At 39.5% G+C, this 27891-nt stretch overlaps 1 protein-coding gene and 1 long non-coding RNA gene across 2 annotated transcripts; one reads left to right on the plus strand and one right to left on the minus strand.

The window, feature by feature from the left end:
- Positions 1-820: 820 nt before the first annotated feature.
- LRRC38 (leucine rich repeat containing 38) lies at positions 821-27562 on the plus strand. Its single transcript, XM_072426336.1, has 2 exons — positions 821-1688; positions 23992-27562. The coding sequence occupies exons 1-2, from the start codon at positions 1061-1063 to the stop codon at positions 24231-24233; spliced, it is 870 nt and encodes a 289-aa protein (XP_072282437.1). The 5' UTR covers positions 821-1060; the 3' UTR covers positions 24234-27562.
- Positions 21086-24231, minus strand: LOC140340899 (uncharacterized). Its single transcript, XR_011922756.1, has 3 exons — positions 23973-24231; positions 23114-23162; positions 21086-21792 (listed from the first exon to the last, which is right to left on the minus strand). It is a non-coding gene; the product is annotated as an uncharacterized lncRNA (long non-coding RNA).
- Positions 27563-27891: the final 329 nt, after the last annotated feature.

Here is a 27891-nt window from a genome sequence, read left to right on the forward strand (position 1 = left end):
ATCAGAAGTGGACATGAATGGCTGTAGTCTTCTTCATGGGTAAATAAGGCATCCCCCTGAAAATAAGCCCTAGAGCATATTTTGGCCTTCAAAAAAAAATAAGACAGTGTCTTATCATCGGGGAAACAGGGTATATATATATTTATCAGCAGTGACTATAAAATATGTTCAAAAATACACTGCATCATCTGCAAAATAGATATGACTTTTCAATCACTAGACTGAATACATAAAATATTGCAGTTTATATCTAAGTTATAGTTCCTGCATTTATTTCCTTTTTCAGGCTTTTTTTACCTGGTATTTGCACCTGGTAATTCTGTCCCAGTATGATAGTGCTCACCTACTCTACATTACCTGTGGAGGAACAGTGTTGTCACCTTTGCTGCTTTCTCCTAATTTAAAGTATAGAACCCCTCTCCCTATACCCATACCATAAGGGGTGTTGTTCTCTTGTCCACAGAGGAGAATTGGGCTGATAGCACTGCCTAAAATTTTAGTGGAGAAGAGGCACAAGACATTACAAGCTCATTGGATTTCTGGCAACAGGTATTTTCTTGCAACATTTATAAAGAGACAAACACAGAAAATGTGCAGGTATTGCAGTGATGTACTGAATATATATTTTTGATCAGACTTTAGGGACCCTGGTACACACATGCCCCCACACTGTATGATGGAAATGGTGCTGTGTTCTTTTGCTTGACTATGCTGTGAATTTTTATCATCTACAGGTGCTCAGGTTGGACAAGGTTGTGCCTTCAGTATACCAGAGATGGTAATATAATTGGTTTTTCCTTTTTTTTTTTACTTCCAGAAGCTAAAACGTGCCAGGAGAAGGCAGACTCAGTGAGCAGCGAAGCCCTTACTGACAATACTGGAGCTATTTTATTCCAAGCAAAGAACATTCCCTGTTTGTTTCCCCCTCCCCCAAGTCTGCTGCTATCTGATCTGTGATGTTATGTGATCTCTGGGATACATTCACACACAAGTACTGGGCATTGCAGCTGAGCACAATGTCTCTCTCCTAGTACCCCTTCATTGCTTAAAATCCTTTACAATGCTGCCATGTTTCCTCTGCTATATCTCACCTCTCTTTTGCATTTGCCTCTTGATCATGTTGCCTCTAAGTCTTCTTTGCCCTTCTGTTTGCATATGTTTGGACTACCACACCATAGACTGCAGGGATCAAGGACTTCCAAGCCTTCCAAATCTATTTCCCCTGGATATACGGAAACTTCTGGCCGCCAACAACCACATCCAGTCAATCCCAGCTGACCTGTTCTTGTTCTACGCCGACCTGGTCTACCTGGATCTGCGGAACAACTCGTTGACCTCTCTGGAAGAGGGCACCTTCAGCACCTCCACACGGTTGGTGTTCTTGGATTTAAGTTACAATAACCTGACCCAGCTGGAAGCTGGGATTTTTAAATCAGCAGACAGGCTCATCAAGTTGAGCCTAGGGAACAATAATCTCTCAGAGGTGCACGAAGATGCCTTTGAGAACTTGGATGCTCTCCAAGTGCTGGAACTCAATGACAATAATTTGCAAAGTTTAAGCGTGGCGGTGTTGGAATCACTTCCATCTCTCCGGACGGTCCGCCTGGATGGGAACCCTTGGATATGCGACTGCGAGTTTGCCAATCTCTTTTTTTGGATTGATGAAAATTCCAATAAACTGCAAAAAGGTGGGTATGCCATCCCCTACAGTACAGTCATTGACATACTGGAATACTCAGTGTGTGGGCCCCAGTCAGGTACCCTTCCATTCTTGGAGTAGACCCAACCACCTACATACCCCTGGATTCTCTGGAACTGTAAGCCTTTGCTTCCACTCTTTCACTGCTTTGCACATGGAAACTGGAAGCATGGCATATCTGTTCACGCAGTGGCATTCTGGTGTACCTATTCCGTAAGGTTCTTCAAGGAACACAATGTGCGAGGTTTAGTAACTGATCATTTCAGCTAAATGTAGTAAGTTAAAGTGTTTAACATTTTTTAATTTTGGATCGAGTAGGAAGTCATTAGAACCAAAGCGGAGGGTTTTATTGTTATCTGCGTCCATGCCAGGGAGATTCACCGTCTCCTTTTATCCCGGTAAATGTTACCACCAGGAATAGAGGTAATATCTTTAATTAGGGGCAAATATTGCAATGACAACTGTCTAAAAGGGGATTATCCAGTTATTATTATAACACAGTATTTATATAGCCCTGGCATTTTTTTGAGCGTTTTACTAAGTCAATAGTCATGTCACTAGCTGTCCCTCAAATGGACTCACAATCTAATGTCCCTACCTCGGTCATATGTCTTTAACAGAGTCTAAGGGTAATTTGGGGGAAACCAGTTAACCTAACTACATGTTTTTGGAATGTGGGAGGAAACCGGAGTACCTGGAGGAAAATTGTGCAAACATGGGGAGAACCTGCAAACTCCATGCACATAGTGTCCTGGCCGAGAATCCATCCTGGGACCTAGCGCTGCAAAGGAGTGCTAACCTCTAAGCCACCATGCTGCTCTTCACTCTTTTTTTGCTTTGTATATACTTTAAAACTTAATTCCAGATTACGCAAATATTGTCTACACATGCAAGGGTTATGAGTATTCTGGGTGTGCTTGGTATATTTCTCCAATATCTGTGCAGTAATCCAACATGACACTTTGACTCTGTGGAGGAACGTCTTGTAACAAAGACCAGTAACTGCTGCTTTAGATCCTTGTGTAGAGTGACTGGTCTTGTATCCACCCCTACCAATAGTTTTCTGCAGACAGTCTGTAGTAGGTTGGCTTTATTGGTCCTTCCCACTTTGCTCTCTGCACTGGTTATGTGCAGCATGCTGTTGATGCAGCTGCCACTTTATAGGGCAATATCTGGGTTTGGAAAGGTGTGTTTCCACAAAATGAGGAATCATATTGAGGAATGATCATTAAGGAAAAATAACTGAGGAATATAATTAAGTGATTTTTTTTTGTGAACAGAGATCAGCTTTAAGAATTGATTGATGGGTGATCTAGATAAAGAGGAGAGACATTAAGAAGGTGGTGGCCCTTTAGGAAAACAAGGTAGAGGTTTACTTTTGCCTAAATTCAGGGTGCCCCTATAGGGAGTTCAAAGTCATCTGTATAAAATGAGTTATTTGTCATCAAATTGCTTTTTTTTATTTGTTTTTGGGGACAGAAGTAATGGACCACTATCCCATGCACATCTTTATTTTTATATAAACTTAAGTGCAGTCCAGACTGACTATGGAATACAGCAATGGTATATTATTGGTACATTGCAGAATAGTTTTTCCTGGTATGGGAAGTTTATCATAAGTAACAAACTCAGAACATATCTTTAAAATGTACATGGCAATAAATGCTTTGTATAATTGTGTTTCTATTTTAAATGTATCTGGATTTTCAAAGTTTATGCTAAACGGCTGTTTGTCTTTTGTGTCTGTTTGTGTACATTTCCACAGTGTTGTGCACAGACTTTTTAATTCTTAAACTGAAATCACCAAAATTTAAAAAATATCAGCCATTTTCTTTTATTGGCGGTTGCAGTTTGTGTTGTAAAAAGTAGTGTAGCTATAATTTCATTATCACTTTTAAATTTAGAGAAAGGCTTCAACCAATATCATGTTATTTGTTGCTGTATGTGTCTTGTTATGGAATGTCTCCGCCACTTCATGTTCTGGAAATAAGAGATACGGATTTCCCTAAAGTGAAAGGAATTCCTGTTTTATGACAGCTGTCATCAAAAGATTTACTACCTATCAGTTTTTGCTACAACCAGTGCTAAAATCTCATAATTCTGTCCAATCATAACCCCTAAACCTTTTTATTGTTGCTTGAGCTAAACTTCTTCCTTCAATTTGCCTAACTTTATCCCCCCCCCCCCTTCCAGCCTAAACTAAGCCCCTCCTGCCTGGTGCCTAAACTGCCCCCAGGTGCCTATTTTTACCCTTCATGCCCAGTGGTTAACATTATTTTCCCCTGCCTGGTGCCTGACCTACCCACAACCTAACCCCTAACCTTTAACCTCTGAGTTTCTTACAAAAAGCGAAATCTCCTAGGTCTGAATGGTCACCACCATTGGTTAATTTCCCCTTATGTCATAACTGTAATCACCAGGACAGATAGAAGGGGTAGATATGAATGCTTGCTTGATATAAGGTCCAGCATTATTCTATCCAAACCTAAAAAAAGTTTTGCTTTTAGCCTGCCTCTGCTAATATGCTGCTTCTAATGGTTCTGAGCAGCAAAATAGCCACTATAGACAGGACTATCAACCTAAAAAAGGAACCATAATCCCCTTTAATTGACAAAGTGCTTGCTCTCAGTTATGCCGAAAGGATTTGCAGTGTTTGTTGCGTTTACTGCTACAGCTCAGAATCACATTATGCAAATTTACTGGTAGAGTTATTGTCAGAGGAATTTTGTGTTAAAGCAAACCCATGAGTTTGGTTTCTAAACTCAGAGCCCCCCCCCTCAGCTTTCCATCTAGCAGCCAATCCACAGCCATGGCTTTCCAAAATTTCCTAATATCAACTTTCTAACATTTTGGATATGACAAGGCAAGCTCCCTGCCCCCAGGTGACAGAGTTTAGGTCTGGTCACTGGATTGCTTATATGTGCCACAAGGTATATGATTTATATTTGGCAATGCCAGGCTTTTATTTGGGCATCAAAGGCAACAAAGTTACAGGTAAATAGCTTTAATTACCCAATTTAACCATAATCATTTCTGTATTATTATATATACAGAATATATGTGATAATATGGGTGGTTTATGAAGGCCAAAGAAGTAAAATTAAAGTACATTTTTATTTTTTATGACCACCTCTTTGCAAAAACTGACCGAGGTCTTTTTTTCCTATTGATGGATGCACAGTGAATACAGTTAGGTGCCGACCCAGGTTATTTAAATGTTGATAAAATATTTACAGCCCATATCATATCTCTCCTCTTCCTATTCTGCAAGATTTTTAAGATATACTTACTGAAATCCTCTGCCCAGGTCCCTTGCTAGCAATGTTTTCTGGTACGAGGGTTTCCAAGTCAGTACCCTACTGTACCCTGGTGCATGACTTTATTCTGCCTCTGGATCCTGACAGGACCTCAACGCTGTACAGCCAACAAGAAGTGTCCATTTCAATAAGACAGCAATGTGCAACAGTTTTATTTCAAAGCACAGGGTAGACCGATGCACAGTTTACACAATCTAAATGTCATTCCATTAAGGTGTGCAACTTTTCAATAAAAGCTCTAAATACAATAAAAGCTAATCTGTGCACTGGCAATACAAGGCAAAGCAAAAATGGGTAACACTTTCACCTTGCAGCACCAGGGTGCAGGTCTGAACCTCAGCCAGGGAACAAGCATTTGTATACTCTCTTTCCCAGTTAATCTGGCTTTCATCTAAGAGTTCATTATCGTTTTACCATCATTACAGGTATACTTTGGACTGATTTAATAAATTTCTTTAGGACTGGAGAACATAGACTATCATGGGAGAACCTGGGTGATCCAGCAAACCCAGAATCTTAGACCAGATTCATTCCAGATTTGTTGGATCGCCCAGGTTCTCCTATGATAATCTGTTTTATGCAGTCCTGGTGAGATTTATTAAATCTGGCCCTTAATTACAAACCTGATCAGTGGGTACATTTCCAGCAACAAATCTAAGTATAAACTGACCGAAACCCAAGACTGACCTGGCCAACTATGGACTATTTTCACCTATTGTAACCAAATCCCACTTTTACATTTCAGATGCAAAAATTGGAGAATTAAGCTGCTGTTTTTGTGAGTTTTGGCAATTGTGCATGCTAGGAGTCGCTGTTAATGAACAGCTGGAGAGATTCAGGTTGCCCGACCTTCTTGTAGGGCGATTTTAAGTGCAAATAAGTCATATTTTGCAGCACAGAACAGTCAACACTAATTGGCTGATAATCATTTTTGTGTGCGTACAGGACAGGTGCGACCATCTGTTTGTGGTGCAGATGTACAAATCACCAAATTCAAGGACTGTGTGATGTAAAATCATTACAGCCTTGACGTCCTATTACCCCTCTAAATAATAGCTCGCCTTGTAAGTGGAGAGGCCTCTCATTTGATGTCATTATCGGTATGAGGACCGCAGGATGAAGGGGACAAGGGCTCGTAGAAGTGCTACAAATTCACTGTATCCCTATTGACACAAGACACATCACAGCGCTGCTGATGGATAGACGTGTACAGAAACTGCAGGCATCTTAATTAAAGCAATTCTACTGTCTGCTAATTATTTCTCATGCCTCTTCATACGCTATCAGAATTAATTAAAAGGAGCCTGACATGTGTGCATGTGTTGCAAATCTCTGATATGTGTCTGAACCACAATTGGGCTGACTCCACGCTTCTACATTCTGGAAATGCGTCATAAAAAGCAATTTTTGGTACTCTCTGTTGCTGAAAATGCTGCTCGTTCAAAATATATTTTGTTTTAATCAGCTATATATGTTCCAGGTGCATCACAGCAAAAAAAAAAAAAAAAAAATGTCAAAAAAGAAAGCAGCCACAGCCTGAGTAGAAAAAGCTGTCCCCTGTCATCGTTGCTCTCTATGTGGAAGCAGTGGTTTCTCTGCATCACCCAACACCCCTTTTGGAGCTTCCACCTTTTTATTTTAATTATGCTTACCTTATTTCCAAAATCGCCAAGCCAATTATAATGAGAGCAGGACTGATATAATCACGTCATTACTGCTGTGCATCATTATACTGAGAATAAAGGGTGCCATGGTGGTGCCCAAGGGGTCATGCCTAGGACTGCTGTTGGTAATATGTTGAATTTTCACCTATGCACATATTTTCTTCCTTTCCTTAGCTCAGTTTTCTCAACCTTAAAACCCTTAAAATGACTTTCAGGTTTTCAGAGCACTCTCTTTATACTTACTATATCCACAGATCACAGTATACTAGTGTGGCAATTAGTGGGAAAAACGCCTCGTACATTGCTGGCCATTTGGAAGAATATCACCATTGATAACCAAAAAGATCATTGGTGTCAATTAAAATGACCCAAGAGGCCCAGACTGTTCTTTGTTCACGTAACCACTAGCAACCTCTGGAGGAAGCCTAGGGCTTTTTAGAACCCTGGTTGAAAAACACTGGCTTAGCTGGTCACAAGTCATTTATTTTATTATAGTTATATTGTTTTTATTACATGGAGGTGGTATACTGGACCGCCAAGTACCGCCTATAGCACTACTTATTTCACTTGCAACTTTAGGCAGCCCAAGGGGCGGGAGAGTATCCATAATACTTTAGGCTATGTACACATGTGCAATAATTGTCATTGGAAGGGATCTTTCACGATTCTTACCAACGACTAACGACTGCATGAACAAGTGCTGTACAAGGTACGTACAGCCCTATTGTGCTTCATGGAGAGGGAGAATGACGAAGTGACACCCCACTGCTCTCTATTCCTCTTTACTTCTATTACTTTATTATTTTAGTTCCAGACAATGAATGAAACGGCGGTTTAATTCCAGTTACACCACTGTTGTTATTTAACAGCACTAAAGCGATATTTACTCCTAACCCTCCACAAGATTCCCCGAATCGCCTTGGGTTTTTAGCTTGTGTGTAACTGTGTGCTTCATATTCAGGTCGTGCAGACTTACAAGCCCGGAGAGAGCTGGGCTGAATGCAAAGTTAGGCCGAGCCTCGGTTGCTATGGCAACTGTTAGGGATCTCTTGACAAATTTGATGTTGCTAAATCTTTTGATACATTGTTATTACATATATTCTAATAAAGAACACACAGTGCCAAAGTCAGGCAACAAATTTAGGATATTAAACATTAAATTGCATTTTCATTTCTCTGATTTAAATTTTTCAAAGATTCTAGAAATCATAGAGATTTGTTGGCCGAGCAGTCCTATGTGCTTTATTTTCCAACGGAAAATGTATTGCTAGTAGTGATGGAGTTTTCATTTTCGCTGTGTTGTTGGAGTATTTTATTATTCTTGCCATAGTGGAGCTTGCAAATATTATTTTTAACATTACAGAGGGCCTTGCATAAAAAAAAAAAAAAAAAAACAACAACACATTGACCCGACATATTTTTTATTGCTGCTAAAGATTTGCAAAAAACACTCAATAAAAAAATTCATAGGTAGGTAAAGTGTATGTATATCATACCGTTTTTTGTGTTGGATGGGGTTGAAAACCCTGCCAGGTAATTTTTTGGTGTCTGCATAGCATTGGGGAAATTGTTCACTTTCTGAAACTTAGAGGTAATCTCCCAATGCAAGAGAAACCTTCTCCTTACCCTCTCTGAGGCTGCATATTCATGTAAAATGTTTATTGCTGGAAATGATTCATGATGAGAGTAGGACATAAGGGGATACAACAGGAATTTAGACAGTGCAGGGTCAGTAACTAGGTGATCCGCAGATAACGCAGTACTGGAACCAGAGCCAAAGGTCATACACGGATAATCAGTCCCACCAAACAAGGTATCCAAAGGTAAAGACAAAGCAGAGTCAGGTCACAGGCAAAGGTCAGTCCAGGCAGCATACAATCACAGGGTCAGGAAACAGGTGGAATCAGCAAACGTAAGTCGACCAAACACACCAGCAACAGGTCAGCAAAGCTTAACGCTACAACAGGCAAATAGTGAATGTGAGAAGAAAGATTATAAAGTCCTAGCAGGGTGAGATGAAACCAGGGACTAATCTGCCCCTAAAATCCCCTTCAGTTTTTCATAGTCTCAGTATATGTGATGGGGTTGCTGAGAAGGTACATCTCAGGCTGCACGGCTAAAGGGAAGCAGGAGATGCTGCAAGCTGCTGATCAAACGGCAGGCAAATACATTTTTGATCTCCTAACAGTAGTACATTCTTGAGAAAAGTAAATGGGGGTTGCTTACCTTTTTTTGTTGTTGTTTGCCAATTTTTAGTTGAATAAATATGCAAGAAATTAGAATCAGAGAAAATACAGAAATCCTTCTATCTATACTTACTCCATGTTAGAGGTCTAAAGAATAATAAAGCCAAAGCATCTGGTAAGAAGCATTTTGGAAGAGGTCATCAGTGACAACTTTCTCTTGTGACAGGTGTACACCAATATCTGTGTTCAGTTTAGTGTCTCCAGGTATTCTCTCAGTATTAATAGTTACTGCCTGACACTAATCTACTTTTTGCTTTCTGCCTGACACTGACGATCTCTTATTTGCCTGCCGCTGATCTGACCATTGACAATCTACCTGCTACTTACAGCCTGTCATTTATCTGTCTTTCATTTACCATTTGTCACTGATCTGGCTACTACATTTTTGCCAGTTACTTATCTGCATGGCCACCACTAAGATCTACCTCTCACTGGGGTACTTGTAATTGTGGTCACCAGACCATCTGCCTATTACATGAATCTGTCTCCTTTTAAAATCTGCACATCATCTGCTTGTCTATCTATCTATCTATTATTGTCTTCATGTCATTGATATTGATGCCTGTCATTGGTAATATCTATCTATCTATCTATCTATCTATCTATCTATCTATCTATCTATCTATCTATCTGTCTATCTATCTATCTATGAATCTATCTATCTATCTATCTATCTGTCTATCTATCTATCTATCCATCTATCTATCTATCCATCTATCCATCTATCCATCTATCTATCCATCTATCTATCTATCTATCCATCTATCCATCTATCTATCTATCCATCTATCCATCTATCCATCTATCNATCTATCTATCTATCCATCTATCCATCTATCCATCTATCCATCCATCTATCCATCTATCCATCTATCTATCCATCTATCTATCTATCTATCTATCTATCTATCTATCTATCTATCCATCTATCTCTATCTGTCTGTCTGTCCGTCCGTCCGTCCGTCCGCCCATCTATCTATCTATCTATCTATCTATCTATCTATCTATCTATCTATCTATCTATCTATCGATCTATCCCTCTATCCATATATCCCTCTATCTATCTATTTATCTATCTATCTCTATCTACCTGTATATCCAATGACTACCCATTTGTCACAGATATCTAACTGTTGTTGGTAATATCTGCCTGTCATTAGAATTATCTGCATGGCGTTGTTATCTGCTTTGTTGTCGTCCAACTTGCTGTCATTTGGATTATATAGGGAGCTGTATAGTAGTATTTGCTTTGAATCAGAAGCCAGATAATTTAGTTTTACAAGAAATGTGAGTCCAGTGTGTCCTTGTGTTAGGGTTAGGCAGGCTGTAAATCCTACATTTAATATCCTGGGTACTTGTCACTGACATACTTGGAGGAGGGGGTTGATCACTAAATGAATGGGAGCCTGGAACAGATAGGTTTAATATCCTTTATATTATGGTTGTAGCCTTGACTGAGCTATTTCTAAGCCTCATTCCTATGGCACAACCACTTAAACATGACCAAGCCCCATTCCAACTGGAAGCCCATTTTACCGAGTGATAAACATGGCATAATAATTGAGATCAATGTTCCTGAAGAAGGACCTTCCATGTAGGATCACTGGACATTTTTATGACAGCATTTTTCTAGAACTGAAATAACTAAAAGCACAACTCTATCCTTAAAGTTACCCAATTTGCTCAAATGAAATCCCCTAGTAAAATCATAACATCTAAAGTGCCCCCTGTGTCACATAACATTGCAAGTGAAATGTGGTCTGCACAGTACTGAGCACCCCACACACACACACACCACCACACTTCTATGTAATAAACAATAACAATGTAACTATAAAAAATTAATTACTTGTGACCAGCTAAGCCACTGTCAACCAGGGGTCCAAGGATCTCTAGGGTTGTTAGGGGTTCCTTGAGCAATGTGGGCATCTTGGGTCAGTTAAACTGATACCAATGATCATTTTGGCTATCTGTAAGGGTGTAATTCCTTCCACCAGCCATCAATAAAAAACACATTCTTCCTACTGACCACCACACTTATGTACCATGAGTCATTATAGGTTCCAAGAAGACCTGAACATTTTTTAAGGGTTCCTCTATGGTAAAAAAAAGTCAAGGACAACTGGTAAAGCATTATATTTTTGAAATGATATCAAGACTTTGAAACGTATCTTACGGAAGTTAAGTGACTGATTTCATATTTTTAGATCTATGTATACATCAGTAAAAGTTTTGCCGGCTTAGACTTGAAGCCCAAAACGCTATGCGCACTATCCTATAGAAAGACCCAGTCTATAGATGGGAAATAGGTGCACACTAGTTTTGCAAGTATTCAATCTCTATAGCCAAAATATGAAATCATTAATTTTTAGAGATGGCCGTGGGTCTTTTGCTTGCCATAATTGTACATTCAACCACTGCCAGTCACAATATAAAGATTACAGCTGTAATATGAGTCTTGTTGCCTAACCGTAAACACCTTAATTTTTGGTACCAAAACAGATACAGGAAAATGGTATTACAGGCAGAATCATGATCAGAAATTCCCGTCTTTCCCTCCATGTCTCACTGTAAAGGGTATACTGTTTCAGTGTCCCATAGAATTCAATTATAACATTAAATTATTATTAAATTTGATCTGATGGTGAACATTAGACCATTTTAGGCACACAAAGACAAAAATGAGGGAGATAGAATTTGTTGGCAATCTTTTGGATCAATGATACTTAAATGCTTGAAGGTCACAATATTACACTTCCTCCATTGTACTGTATTGAACTGTGAAACTACAAAAGTATGGATATCCAATCCTTTACTCACAAATTTGACGGTTTCCCTGGTATGCACTGTTTATCCCAGGGGTGCCCATACTTTCTTGGCTTGCAAGCTACTTTTAAAATGACCGAGTCAAAATGATCTACCAACAATAAAAACTTGGACTTAATAACTCCTGTGCGCGGTAGAGTTTATTTTAAAAGGCAGGGCTCTGCGGTCTACTCCTGTTGCCTTTGCGATCTCTCTGTAGATCGCGATCCACCTTTTGGGCCCCCTGGTTTATCCATGAGAGGGTTCTTGGGTTAAAGTGTTTCTATTCTTTCCTGTAACAATGAACTGCTGCTTATAGATTTCTATGCTCTCCTGGTGGCAATTGGAATTTGGCTGCTGTAGGAAAGGCTATAGGCTTCCTTACAATATGTGGCTCTTGTTGCACTTGGGCTCCGTATCAGTACTTAGTTGGCAGTGGTGGCAGAAGCTAATTATTGTTGCTTTGGGCTTGAAAAATTTGGCTCATGTAGACAAATGTGGGCCGGGTGTCTTTTGTATGCCAGGACTGCTTTTTTCTCCCAGGCCGGAGATGTTTCTATGAACATGTATTCTTGGCACATTCTTCTGAACATGTACTGTGTGGTCATAGGATTGTGTGCAATATGTGAATACAGTAGATATCATATGTTTCCCTTTTGCTGCTTCTGTACTGGAGAAGCCCTGATAAAACAGTAAGGGACTGGCCATTATCTTCTACTCTGCCTGGAGATTGACCTACGTTCACAATTACATGCAGAAAACTGCTAAAATGCACAGCCAAGAAGACCTGATATTTTTCTTCTGCTGCTGTTCAGTAAAATTGGGGTCTTTTAAGGCACTTAGAGAACCACAGTGTTCTGCCTCAAGCTCAACCATAGTCCCAACTGCTCCCATTCAAGTGAGCTGGGAACCATGATTTGCATGCAGCTATGGAAGATCGCAGCCTAGCTCCCAAAAGAAAGAAGTCACTTTGGGTTGCATGGTTAATATGGAAAGATTCCTACTGCAGCCATGTGCAGAAGAGGTTACTTGCTGCTGTGCACCCGGGGAAACATTTCTGATCCAGCTACATACAGATGTGGTTACCTGCTGCTGTGCACCTGGGAGCAGCCAACCATGCCATTTTCCACTGTAGATATGAAAGGGCCCTTATAGGGCTTACCTGTACTCCAGCATGAGACTGAACAGGGAATGGACAAGCAGTAGACCAATAAACTGTATATATATTCCTTATAACTACTAAATTAAATAAACAAATTCTTTGTCAGGTGATTACTGTCAGATAGCAATGATCACTACCTGGAGCTTGATGTGATGAGAGCAAACCCTTTCCATGTGCATTGTTCCTTTGCCATGGCCAAGCTACTAAAAACCAAGGTCACGACAAATGTGCTGCGTGTAGGGTTTTCTTGAGTCGACTGCCCTGCACCCACACTCATAAAAGAGGAGAGTAATCCCAGCTCAAACCTGAACCGAGCTGATGCAGAATTCATAAGCACAGCAGGAAAAAGAGAAGATACAAATTTTTAATTAATAGAAAAATCAGCATTTGAAACTCCTATCCGAAATCGCCCCGGGCCTGCACCAGTCAATAAAATCAAGCTGGGTGCATTATTTATTTTACGCCATGGCTCACTCAATATTATTTTGACTATTTATTAAAAAACACCAAAGAAAAGAAAAGAGACCACAGCAACCAATCAAAATTCATCTTTTATTCCCTGGGGAAATTAAACGAGGAATAAGGCTGGTCACTATGAGCAACAGCTATGAGCCCCTCTATAAAGAGTAATGAGCCAAGAGCAGCAGTTCAGATTCATCCATCAAAGTCCTTCTGTCTGTATCGAATGTACAATGAACTGAAATCTGATTAGTTTCTATGGTTGCCCAACATCATTACCCTTTTGCATGGCTTTCTTAAAGAGAAACTGTAGTGCCTTTTAGGTAATTTTCTGGAAAGTGTATTAACCAATATTAAAATAACTATATTTAATAATTGTAATAATCATTTAGCAATGGGATTTAGGTACTGGAACAACTTGCCATGAAGTGGTACAAACTAACCCTGTGCAAGGTAGCACCCAAATGCAGTGTTAGTGAATGACCCTCATAGCCTTCAATGTCACAGAGGAGCGCGGTCACGTTGCTGAGCTGATGTCATGTTTCAAGGTTAAACCTGTGTGAGATGCCGCTTGTGCGGAGATGTAGAACACGACACAATCTGCTCATCATCAGTTGTTCTGACCCTGGCTGGCATCGGATATGCTCCTGCTAGGTGTTACGTTCCAGTTACCTTTAAAGAGGAACGGTGCTAGAGAAAATCCAATGATTAATTAACTGAGCGGGGAGCAGGGACTTTTTGCGTAATGCCATCAGAGTGTGAATAAAATATCTCGCCTCTTCTGTTCCCATACTTAGAAATGTTGAACTGATAGCCTTTTTATACAATTCTAGTTAGTGTAAAGGAAACCTGTCATTAAAAAAAAGCATATGCAACAATGTTGATCTAGAGTTGTAAATGCCAACTGCCCAGTATGGTAATTCTCTGGTTTCAATGTTTTCTGAGACCATTGTTTTAATACCTATTGTTTTAGATGTTATGGTGTAGCATGCAGGACAGCCAGGAGCACAATTTTCTTCTAACTCAGTGTTTTTCAACCAGGAATACTCCAGAGATTTCTAGGGGTTCCTTGGGAATTAAGCAAATTGTGCCTCTCAGGTGAGTTTAACTGAAACTGAAATTCAATTCAAAATTATCTGTATGAGTGGAATTGTTCCACCCATTCTCTTCCCAATGGACAGCAGTGTAAGAGGCATTGTTCCTCCTGACCCCCGCACACTAATATACTGTGAACTGTGGATATAGTAATTATAGGAGGGGTTCCCTAAAGACCTGAAAGTTGTCTCAAGGGGTTCACCCATGTTAAAAAGGCAGAGAAACACTGTTCTAACAAGTAGTTAAGAGGAACATCAACATGATCCTTGCTGGTGGAGTTAAAGATGGCAAAACAATAGAGAAAACCAGTCAAAAAAAACAAAGTGGCCCCATTTACCATCATCCTTCCAAATGCTACTCGCCTTTGATGCTCTGGCTCTATATTTATATTTATTGAAACTATTGACTTTTTCATATTTCAACAGGCAAACGTTAGATCTTCATCTAAACAGTGCCTACAGATACATGAACAAAACAAGGATATGAAAAAGAAAATTTGCATTTCTAACAATTTAACAAAAATATCACCAAATATAATGTAGTAATGTGGAAAAAGTAAGTACACCCTTGGCCCAATAAGCTGGTATTGACATATTTTGCCTCTTGTATGCATTCTTCAAACTTCCCAATGATCTCTGGCATTGACCCAGCAAATGTTTGACCTCTATTAAATACAAAATTCCTTCAGTTATAAGATGTTGTTGGGTATCTATAGACCTTTAACAACATTTTAAAGCAGTGTTCCTTGATTTTTCTAACATGGGTTAATCCTTGAAATAACTTTTATGTCCTTAAAGAGGAACTAAACTGAAAACTGCTTAAAACAAAAAAATACACTCACCTTTTATCCCACAGGGCAGTCCGATCTATCCGGAGGTCTCTTCCATCGTGTCCGGCGTTGTCCCGGCATCCATCCCCGAGCGGGCGCTCTGGGCGTTGCCATCTTCAACTCTCCTTCTTGGTTCTTCTTCTTACATCACCCGACCCAGGCGAGAGATTGGGTGATATAGGATGGAAGAAAAACTTGCCGATCTCACTGGACATGCGCATACAGAATTTTTACTTAACTTGTCTACCCTTTTATGTAAAGTGAAGTTTTTGAGTTTAGGTACGCTTTAGGGAGTCCCCTCAATAATTGTTATATCCACAGCTCACTGTTCTTGGTGGTTCATTCTAATTGCAAATATGGGTACTCCAACCTCAACTATTTACAAAGTTACTTGCAGATCCCAAAAAAGAATTTAACATATTTAGAGGTTTTTTTTTAGTATCTGACAGTCAGTTCTTAATTTGCTGTCCTGGTCTTTTGACCTTGGCATAAAGAGACCATGCACATCAGTAGAAAAGAGAACAGCAAACCTTCCATATCTGAAGCTAAAATAAGACAGGTTACACCAACATACTCCTAAAGGTGGTTCTGATCAATAAAATGCACCTAATCTGGAACACCTGAAATAAGGTATGTGTTGGTAGGAGGAAGTAGAAAAGTGAGTGAGGGATAAGCTCACCACTATGTTTTGTCATTTCTTACTCTTCAGTAGTTTGGGCAAGACCTGTAGTGTTGAAGAAGAAAACAATCAGGTGTTCCAGATTAGTCCCACTGGACTGGGCTCTGCTGCTGCCCTATCCAAATCTCAGGGCTGGAGGAACAGACATTTTTTGTCAGCCATGGATATAGTTCATTTGTGTATTTAGCTGGTTGCCTGGAATTTAGCTTTATAGGTACACCAGAAATCTAGATTTGCTCATAATTTTTTCTCATTGTGTGGCTGCCATTTTTGCTGTGGAGAATCTTTATTTTTCTCATGAATCAGGAATTGGGCCATAACCACTTCTTATTGCGGTCACTTGTCAGTTCCTTAGTGTAGTTTAAATTGGATGGAGTCATTTGGTGGTTGTCTAATGTAGTTACAGAAGTTCAAAGAGAATAAGCAGCGTTAAGTTCTGTGAGCTGACTGATCAGCTTCACGAGGTGCGAGCCCGGGGCATCGCTACACCAAATAAAAGCATTAGTCTTATAATAAAGCACGAGGGATTGCTGCTTATTACATTTGCCTCCAGACATTTTTTGTCAGTACTCTCAGTCTGTGCACTTGTCACAAATAAAGTTTCTAAAACTCTTTTCACAATTTGGATCCTTATGAATTTTTTTTCAGCTAAACTGGCATCTTATTGAAACATTATTTATTGAAGATTAATATCATCCGGTCATATTACATAATGAATATTTGACTATAACCTTCCGCAAAATGTTCTTTTCAATGCTTGGCTGATAGTATTTTACCCTCTTTTGCATTTGTCTGTAGAATATTTAGAGAACCAGTAATGACAGTGGTTAATGATTATATATACTATTACCATGCCAAGGTAATTGAAGTGTATATATATATATATATATACACACACACACAAATACATTTGTAGCAATAAAATATTTATTTCCACATAAGGAAAAATGACATAGATGCTATCATTAGTAACAGTTTTGCTCCATGTTCCTTTTCAAGCCTTAACACATCTCTGAATACCATCTCCCTATATATACAAAGCACTGGAAAAGACACTTATATACAAGGTATCACATGGTATCCCACATCATTAATCATGCAAAGCATTTGTCATTGAATTAATATGCAACAGGTGTCATTATGATGCTGAATGCAGAGTTCACTTTCAAGCAGAACTGTTTCCAAAGATCTATAGTTCCTTTGAAATGGTCACACATATAAATGAACTCTGAATATATAGAGAAATGTTACCTCTGTATTAGTCAGAGATGCATTAAAGTTTGAAAAAGGACATGACTCAGAACTGTCAAGTAATAGCATCCATGTATTTTTGTTTATTTGGGAATCTATTGTTTGGTGCTGCAAAGCTTTTTTTTTTAGATTTTTTGGATCCTTAGGCTGGATCCTGTGTACACCTTGAAATTGATAGATGGTGCTGTCCACCCTTTTGCCATATGTATATGTATGCATTTGCCGTTGCATACATTATATATATATACATATAGCAAAAGGGATGTAGTATCTCTATTTGGAAGTACCTGAACTCAATTTTTTAAAGAGGTATCCGCCTATCTTAGTATATGGTATCACAGAACAGTCATTGACTTTAAAGGGTTATTATTATTTCACAGTATTTATATAGCTCCAACATATTAAACAGCACTGTACAAACTCCATAGTCATGTCACTAGCTGTCTCACAATCTAATGTCCTTACCATATTTATATGTCATTAACACAGTCTAAGGCCAATAGGGGGGAAACCAGTTAACCTAACTGCATGTTTTTGAAATATGGGAGGAATTTGGGGTACCAGGTGGAAATCTATGCAAACACATATCCTGCAGATCCTGCAAACTCCATGCAGATAGTGTCCTGGCTCAGATTTGAACCTGAGATCTAGCACTGCAAAGGCCAGAGTGCTAACCACTGAGCCATCATGCTGCCCTCCAATCTCCTTGAATTATTATGTTACACATTTTAACAAATACTCTGGCTTTGCTTTCTGGGGAGAGCCTTGGAGGTTTTTTTTTAATTTTTATCTATCTATCTCTGTATCTATCTATCTATCTATCTATCTATCTATCTATCTATCTATCTATCTATCTATCATCATGGTTCATTGTTTCAACTATAGAACTCAATTATACATTTCTAAAAAATGACTTGCGTGTGTTCACTGCAAGATTTTTAGAAAAAACTTTTTCAGCATATTCATTTTTCATCTCCTAGATGTAATTGCTACTGTTACAACATAAAATAATTCAGCACCCTCATACGCATACGCATGATGAAAGCAGAAGTAAACTAGTAAAAATTGCGAGCAGGTAGTTTGTTTATTACAGAAGGGACATTTGATATCTCTTCTGCAATAAAATTATACTTGTGCTTGATGCAATTTTTTTTATATACACTTATTTCTTCTCCTTTCATATTGGGTGCTGCCTCCTCTTGTTCCTGATCTTGGACTATCTTCATTGGTTAGGCTGGAACGATGTAACTCCTATACACATGGGAGTTTATTCATTATCAGCAGCCAGGGCAATGCATACAAGGGCAGCTAAGTATACATAGAGGAAAGATTATGAACAGGTAGGTGAGTTTATTTTATTTGCAGAAGAAGCATAACCTGTTCCTTCTGCGATAATACACCTGCCTGCAATTTATTCTTATTTAAGTTTAGTGCTGCATTAAAATATTCAGCATTAAAGCCCAACCAATCCATAGTAATGAGTGCTAACTAAAGAAGTGATCTCTCTGTAGAGGTTTAACCAGTGATTGACTCAGTTACACCCATGGTTAGCATTTACACCAGGGGTGTCCAAACTTTTTGAAAAGAGGGCCAGATTTGGCGAGGTGAAAATGTGTGGTGGGCCGACCATCCAGCACATACTCAGGGTTGGTGTGGGCATGGTCTGCGCGGCACACGCCCACCAGGGTGACGTGAGGGATTCCCTGTGCACAGGGTCTTGTGTCTGTGTGGGCTCTGTGCAGAGCACATTCTTGGAATCAGAGTGGGCATGGTCAGTGCGGGTCCCGCACAGCACACGCCCACTATAGTGACGTAGGGGGTTTCCCTGTGCCAGAGGCTGCGGGCCGGTGGAAATCTGAACACGGGCTGCAATAGGCCCCCAGGCCAGATTTTGGACATGCCTGATCTATACGATCAAGGTGCAGCCTATAGTTGTATAGATTGTGTCACTTAGTTGTTTTAGGTTGCTGAAGGGTGGATCGTGGTGTAAAAGCTTGTTTCTGAAACACAGTTCGTGTCCACTTTCCAAAAACGTGATGTGTGCAAACGGTTGGCACCTAAATAAATGAACCATAATCGTTCTTAAAAAAAACCTGGAACAAAATGTCGATGGCAACTATACCCCCCATATAAACAGAGTTTTTGTGGCCGCACGGATCTTTTACTCCTCTAACATAAATACTTCCTGTTTTAAGTGAATTCTGAAAGCCTTTTCCTCAGAAATGTCCCAGGTATTATAATCCCAATCAAATTTTTTTCTATTTTTTAGCTTTGTTTATTGACAGGTACTAATAGTGTTTGTGTTTTTTACACTTCTCGTGGGAGAACAGCATATAAATGCTGAAAAGTCTAACTTACCAAGAATATTTTGTTCTGTATCCCTTCCTGCACTTCAAAGGGTATTTAAAATGATTATTCTTGTTTAGAAGGTTTCTTGGAAAATATTTAAAGTTTTGTGGAAATGTTTAATTAGGTTTAATAATAATTTTAGCAATGATAAAGTAGGTGTAAATCATAACTGGATGACATTTAGATTGGTAAAGCATTCTGCACGTTTTTTTTCAACTAAATTTTCATCCTTTTGTGTTCTTCTTAGCATCTTAGTGTTGCTGATCTCCTGCAGCCTCTTCTCCTGCAATCTGTCTCCAGCATTAGCATCAGGTTTCTCTTGGTAGTGACAGCGGCCACCTGTACCTGACGGTATGTGGCGGCAGGATCATTTGTAGTCTCCATCAGTGGTGCATGTGATAGGCTTGCAACATAGAGGAGAGTTGTCCCTATTATACATTGTGCATCGTGTAGTGGGGTGCACTGTATAAGAATATAAGCTATTGTGACACCAATGTGCATATACAGGAGTGAGGTCATCAGTGGCCTTTCCACGAAGGAGGAGTCTGACAGGCCTTGAAAGAAGTAGGGGAAAGAAAAGTACAAAAGTAGGTTGAAGTTGCATTTGCAACTCTTTTCTGCCACTACAGAAAATTAAGGGTTTAAAACCTTGTGGTTGGTGGCTCCTGGGCACACCGTGTGGCAAACTGCACCACCATATTTGCAACTACCACATGATCAAAAGTGATGTTACTTTAGAAAACTATGCTGTGATCTGCCACAGCCAAATGCCAAAAAAATGTTCCTACCTTTTACTCAAATGGGGGAGGTTAGGAGCTCTTCTGCAGGTCACTGCGGATCTGAAATCGCACTAAGTGTGCCATATATTTTTAAGTAAACACACCCACCTTAATTCCTTTATAACAGGAGTCGGCAAACACCCCCTGGCATATCCGGTCCAATGCCGGCTGGCAACCCGCAGATCGGCCAGGGGGCGTTCGGAACTACCAGAGCCACCGGAGCTACGGTGCCGCCCCCTTGCAGTTGCTTCCCTATTTACCGCGGCTGGCATTGATACTTATGGTAAATAGGGAACGCTCCCTAAAGGTAAATCCCTCCCCTCCGCAATGCATACGGAGGAGAAGGATTTCACTTCAGGGGGCGTTCCCTGATGGTGGGTGGAGCCATTAGGGCGGGTCCGGCCTAGTGTGCTCCCGCCCACCCAATAAATGGCCTAGTGGCCATAAAACTTTGCCAACCCCTGCTTTATAACATGCTAAAATGTATTATAGATTTAAGTGATTGGATGTATTGTGATTAGAATACATTTTAAGTTTACATCTCTGACAGACTATGCAAGAAAAGAAGCCAGAAGAACCTTAGGGAGCTTTCCATTAGACCACAGGTCCTAGGATTGCTGCAGGGTATATAGACCATTGTGGTAAAAAATTGACTGGGGACACGGCTGATCTATATTAAGGACCTGTAATATATTTTATTTATTGGTATTGGTTCATTCATTAAAGATAGTAAATATATACAGCTGAAGCTTTCCATAATATATTTCACTTCTATGAAAATATTTTGTATAGAAGCTTATGTAGGCTGCATTCCCAGCACATAAATTGTGTGATAGTCCAGTTCATTTTATGTATTATTTGGGTGATTACGGTAACTTTGTATAAACAGCATACATAATTTTATTTATTTTGTACAGCTTTTGCTGTTATTTTTTTAATCTTTTTTAAGTGTAATAAATATATAAGGCGAGATAGGGGGAAGTGGTCCCTTGATATTCCAGTGATGTGCCATTTTTTTTTACTGCAGTTGGGCTTTCAGCAGATATATAAAAGTTCTAGAGTATATATTGTTAGAGCTGTGTCCAAAAAACTAAAATAATATTATATATAATACAATATATACTAGATACTGACAGATGGAAAGATGCATTGACCAAAAAGACAAATGAATAGGAAAGAACAATATGGATAATAATTGAGCATATAGAGAGACAGTAAGGACTCTGAGTAATGTTTGACAACTCAAGGTATAAACAGACTTAACCAAGGACATCCAATCTCTTTCTGCATCAATGTTTCCAAGTAATTTTCCAAGTCAACCTTCTCAGCAATTGATCCGCTGTTTGCAAGAACTATAGGTTGTCACTGCCTTGATATGACCTGGCTGGACTTGTGATAGGCAGTATAAAATAGCATTTATCCTCTTGACCTTATGAAGAGTTCTCGGAATTCCTATTACTTAGAAGGGAAGAAGAAAACCCAATCCTGGGTCAGGTGAAACTTGCTTTTCTCATATTGCTCCTTTATATATTAATTTAAAGATAGACATTACTAGAAGTAGAATGTTCTAAGCTGATGGAAAGTGTGTTATTTCATAGTCAATACATTACTACTTTACACACCAATGCTTCTTTTAAATAACAAAATATGTACAAAAGATGGAAAATCTAGCAATTATGTATTGTGTATTTGGTATTGGAGGTCTCAGAAAGCCATAAAAAATACACATCCCTTACTACATATAGAAATAAAAGGCCGATTTTTACATACCAACCAAAATCACTCAAACTTTGTCTTAGATGGTATAATTAAACAAAGTAATACCCATTTTGATAGACCTACCCCTGAGCTTCTGAGCATTTGGACTATTACCCAGGGGTTTAGTCGTAAAAATAGAAGAGGGGGCACCGTACTATCCTGAGCGAGCGCGCATGCACATCATTTTATTGTAAACGTGCCGGCCACACTACACCCCTGCCTATGTGTCACTAAAATGGGAAGAAACTTCCCCCAGAGTGACACCATGATACCAGAACCCGCCCACTACCGGTGTTCAGAGAGACAACCCGCCCACCGCCCTGGGCCTGTAATTCCATATGGGAGACATGGTCCGCGACTCTGTGCGGTGCACCCCCCCAATGGGGTACTTCTCCTTACCCCATAGGGGGGGCAGAGCGGCAAGAGCCACGGACCACCAAAGAATTCCTTGCAAAATAAGAGTGGGCACGTGTGCCCATTCCCAAAAAAATTAAGGGCACGGCGTTCCCACCTGTGGCCCCCCCACTACACCCCTGCTCTTACCAATATAGGATGGGTGTAGAGATAGTGCTCAGGTTTGCACATGTTCATCCTTGACTCCAAAGTGGAAGGGAAAAGTGTGCTTCTGTACAAGAGCCCTGGACCTTAGCTAACAGGGGCCCCAGTTCTGCAGTCAGTTGCACAAGGGACCACTGTTGGCTATTTCCCCCACTGTTGAGACCTCAGTGCATTTCCCTATTGTACTGGTATATGAAAAAGGAAGTTATAAAAAATGTCATAACAAATGATGGCTTATATTTAAAGAGAGCTGTAAATTATGATAGAGTGGCGAAAGATCCCAACATTTGAGTCCCATCAACAGGAATCATAAAAATGATTAAACTCGCCAGACTCAAACCTAATAATTCTTTTATGTGGAATTACTCTTTGATAATAGCTTATTAATATTACACCATGTGCATACATATAAATGAACTCTCATCTTGTACTAATAAAATGTGAAGAAAACTAATGCACTTACCCATTGTATTACGGTGAGTTAATCATTCCAGAATTCAAGCTGTAGACCTCTAGTGGGTAAGACAAATATTGATATGTGTAAAATTATTAATGTAGTATATGCAGCAACTTTTAGAAATGTTTTAGGCAGGATTAAACTGTTAAAATCATACATCACATAACAATATATCAGAATATACTGCATTAGTATAAATATATTAAAAAAAAACTTTTTAACATTAAAAAGCAGCCCAAACAGATAGATATAGCCTACAAGCTGCGATGTCATCAGTTCACTGCAGGCAGAATAAAGCATTTTGTTAGTCTACAAAGATGCAAAGTCAGCAAATGGCTTCCACACAGCACCATTTTGGTCCTCATGTTTAATTAGGGGAATGGACATCATTATGAATGTATCTTGCTTCTCACCCTCCTTAAAAAATTACCAATGTTGTGTGATAGCAGAAGAAACTTCTAACACCCAAAAGGGTCACATTGTTTGCTAATGACTCCCCGAATCCTATATGGCCCTTGAGTCTGCAAATTGCATCTTGTAACCTTTGGGTCATCTCCATTGGGCAATACCTGGACAAGGATGATTCCATCATCCTAGAATGTAAAGATAAAATCAAGGGAACATAATCAAGGGAAACAAACCTGGAAATGTTACACTAACACCTTGCATAGCACGTGTGCACTTACATAGAAAACCTAGCTAATGCTAGGCTTGCTATAGAGAAAACTGATAGGGATATTGTAAGTTTTAAGAGACCAACATGCAATGTTTCTAAATGAAAGTTAGGTACTGGTTTAGGTCTTGTTTCAGGCAGCACCAATTGTAAGATAACTCTCGCCCAAACTCAGTGGACTATCAATCTTACATTTTCCTTTTTTTCCCAGGTGTGGAGGAAATTCAGTGCATCCTAGAGGATCGAAAAGTCTTCCTGCATGAGCTATCCGACATCAGCTTTAGCGAATGCAAATTCAGCTTGTCCTTGACAGACTTCCTAATCATTATCTTCTCCGGAGTCGCTGTGTCCATTGCTGCCATTTTTTCAAGCTTCTTCCTGGCGACAACTGTGCATTGTTTCCAAAGATGTGCACCAAATAAAGACGAAGATGAGGACGATGATGAAAAGTAGGAACTTCACATGTAGCCCTTTATGAGTCAAGAGCTAAGTGTGGTGGCCCAAAACCAGAGGATTTTACCTTTATCAGTTTTGGAGAAGTCAAGATAATGAAAGCTGAATGCTGTTTGGACATCAAAGGTTATTGCTTCTTGCCCATTGATTTCTTAGTAGAGACATCCCAAGCAATTGTTTTTTTTTCCACTATAATTAGTACAGCTGAAAAGACCAAATCTCCATACATAAGGACTGTGATGGAGAGGTCTCTGCACCTTCTGTAAGTTTCCAGCTCGACCTACTTGCCATGGTCATTGCAAAGGAATCCCACTCTCTCTTTTGGATTATCTGTGGCATCTGAAAGACATTGGAGTAGAAGGATTGGTATATGTCTACCTGTAAAATGAGGAAGAGAACTCCATTCTTAGGGACTCTCACCAACATAGACCCCAAAATAGAAGCCAATAGGTGTCCCAAATCACCAGCATAAATCCATAACTGGAATTTTTGGACAGATTGACAGTTGAAAGGAAACCCTAAACATTGAGGCTACCTTTGCTGTACACTTCTTTTGAAGGGTGTCTGGCTTTCTAGAAACGTCAATACTTTCTAAGGCACTGACCTGGAGAAAGTTCTCACTTCACTCTAATTTGCATGTGTGATCTGAGTCAGTGTCCCTGATTTATTAAAACTCTCCAAGTCTGGAGAGGATACAATTTGATCAGTGAAGCTGGGTGATAGCTATTTGTTAGATAATGTTTTCTTTTGACCAGATCCATTACAGGTTTGCTGGGTCACCCAGCTTCACTTATGAAAGTGTATTCTCACCAGCCTTGGAGATCTTTAATAAATCAGGGCGAGTGCCTCAAAAAGTATGATAGCCAAAGACAAGCAAACAGCTAGTATTGTTAGAACGGGCTAGTAAAGCCCCCATATTTCTCTTGTAAAGATATTTTTTTCCACTGAAAACAAAGTAGTTTCGGCATAAATCTTACCCCTTGGGCATCGTCAGTGCTCCTCAGCCACCCCTATAGTGGCAACAGCCACCAAAATACATGGTGTTGACTTTTGTCAGGTCTCAGAAGGAAGCATTTAAGGTATTAATTTTCAACATGGAAGGAATTTACATGATCCCCACCCCCCAAAAACTGGGTATTTTGCAGCTGTGGCCACAGAAGGAGGAGCACCTAGGGATTTCTGGAGGAAGTGCAGATAAAGTGGTCAAAAAGTGGGCATTACACCGACCTTGTCACTTTGCATTGAATGGGAATCCTAGTAACCCTATAGTATACTGGATTACATATAAACCAATGTGTTAGATGCAGTGCACACAACTGCAGTTTTTATATAGTATTTAAAGCTGGTTTGTATCTAAAGTACCAAAGCTGATTGTAATTTTGGATAGACTTTATTATTTCTTGCTTTTAGGTTCACATGTCTCAGCAAGAAATATCCATTTTCTACCCATTACAGCTTGTCTTGTACTGATCCAGTAGGGAGGTGGCACATCATAGCAAAGTAGTCCCTGAAAAGTGCATGGGGGCACTAGTGTGAGGAAAGACCTTTGGGTTTTAAGAACTTGCACAAGCAAATTATTTGCAAATAGTGTACACAGGTTTGCATAAACTTACTTACAACTTTTTGAAAATGGGGGAAACCCTTGAAGTTACATTTAGGTCTTCAGGGAACCCCTGCTACCCCTGCTAATTACTATATACACAGCTCACAGAACATTAGCGTGGTGTGCAGTAGGAAGAATGACTTGTACATTGCTGGCCAGTGGGAAGAATAGGCAAAAAGACTATTGGTGTCCCGGGAGGAACAAACTACTTATTGCTCAAGGAATCCCTAGCAAACTCTGGAAGGACCCTGTTTGAGAAACGCTACTTTAAATAATGATCACATTGAAAATATATTAGATTTTAAATATTATTTTAATAGTATGTACATAAAGTACTCCCCAATAACCTTTGTTTTGCTGAGAAGAACCAGAAAAAAAGGCAAAACTTTTGTACAAATTAGAGTAAAGCTTCTTCTACCTGCAGTAGGTTTAGGAGAGATGGGGTGACACTTATCATTGTCCAAAGCTGAAGCATAAAAAGGAGGAGTTATATTCAAACAGCATACCTTTGTAAATGGCACCGAAAGGCAAAATTCCATTATATTTAATATTGCAAATTAAATGCTACAGAAAAATACAGAAGCAACTGTTCTTTCTGCATACCATTTGTGGTGACTTAGGCTAGACACACATTCCACATTCTCACTTATGTGATCGGGCTAAGGTCAACAGTGTTTACATCATATACATGCAGCATGCAAAATCCTGGCAGTGTTTTGTTTCATATGCGTCAAACCTGGCATTGAGATTAATAGGGAAGTCCATGTGCTGCTTTGAGAATAATGGAGAGGTCTAATGCCTACCTGACATTGAGAACATATTGGGCACATCCAATGGAGAACATGGCATTGGGAATATTGGGGACATCCAGTCCATGTGCTGCATGGAGAACATGGCATTGAGAATAATGGGGAGGTCCAATGCATGCTCTGCATGGAGAACCTAATAATGACAATAATGGAGACATCCAGGCCATGTACTGCATGGAGAACATGGCATTGAGGATATTGGACACATCCAGTCCAAGTGTGGAATGGAGAACATGGCATTGAGAATATTGAAAGCATCTAGGGCATGTGCTGCACGGAGAACATGGCATTGAGAATAATGGGGAGGTCCAATGCATGCTCTGCATGGAGAACCTATCATTGAGAATAATGGAGACATCCAGGCCATGTGCTGCATGGAGAACATGGCATTGAGAATAATGGGGAGGTCCAATGCATGCTCCTCATGGAGAACCTATCATTGAGAATAAAGGATGGGTCTAGCACTGCATAGAGGATTTGGCAGAATGTTTTATTCTGTTAACATGCTTGCTCCTGGGTGGCTCACACCAGCAAGAAGATGGAGATGTTTCCATTTAAAGCCCCTATAATTGTTGGCAAAAAGGATGCATATAGGATTTTCTTTTCTTTTTGGCAAATCTGCAGTTACTCTTTAAATCAGTGTTCACAAGACTTGACTAATACTTCAGTGCCATGTGTGGAAAAAAGCTCTAAAGGGATATTTATAAATGACAAACATTTTGTACTATGATTCCCAGTATTTTATTACTTTTCTGTGATACAAATGTGTTGTATGTATTTATATACTGTAATTGCAGAATGCAATTGCGTGTGACTGTTGTTTATTCTATTTATTATTATCATTATTATTATTTTGGTGTCACAAATATGTTGTACATATTTGTTGTCCTGTATCCAATAAAGAGATGCTCCGTTCAGTGGGTGGTTTGGTCATTTGTTTTCCCCAATATTGTTTAATAAAATGATGTTATTAGATTCACACTAACAACCTAAAGCTAAATACTGTAAGGAAACAAAATTACCCTTCCGATACGTCAAACGTTAACCCCTGCTTTCATTTAGTGCAAACTTATGTCATCCCCCGGCCCCTGGTAGTTGGAACTCTCTTCTTCACTAAAAAAGCTCAAGGTGGGCAAAGTTCTTTTCGGATGAATAAAGTTAATTATTTTGCTCTCCTGCCCAAGAAAATCACGGAATATATAATATTTAAAAAAAGGTATTATTAATTTGTTATAGTAATATTACT

The sequence above is a fragment of the Pyxicephalus adspersus genome, chromosome 11 (assembly GCF_032062135.1).
Source record: "Pyxicephalus adspersus chromosome 11, UCB_Pads_2.0, whole genome shotgun sequence".
In the NCBI taxonomy this organism is placed as follows: domain Eukaryota; kingdom Metazoa; phylum Chordata; class Amphibia; order Anura; family Pyxicephalidae; genus Pyxicephalus; species Pyxicephalus adspersus.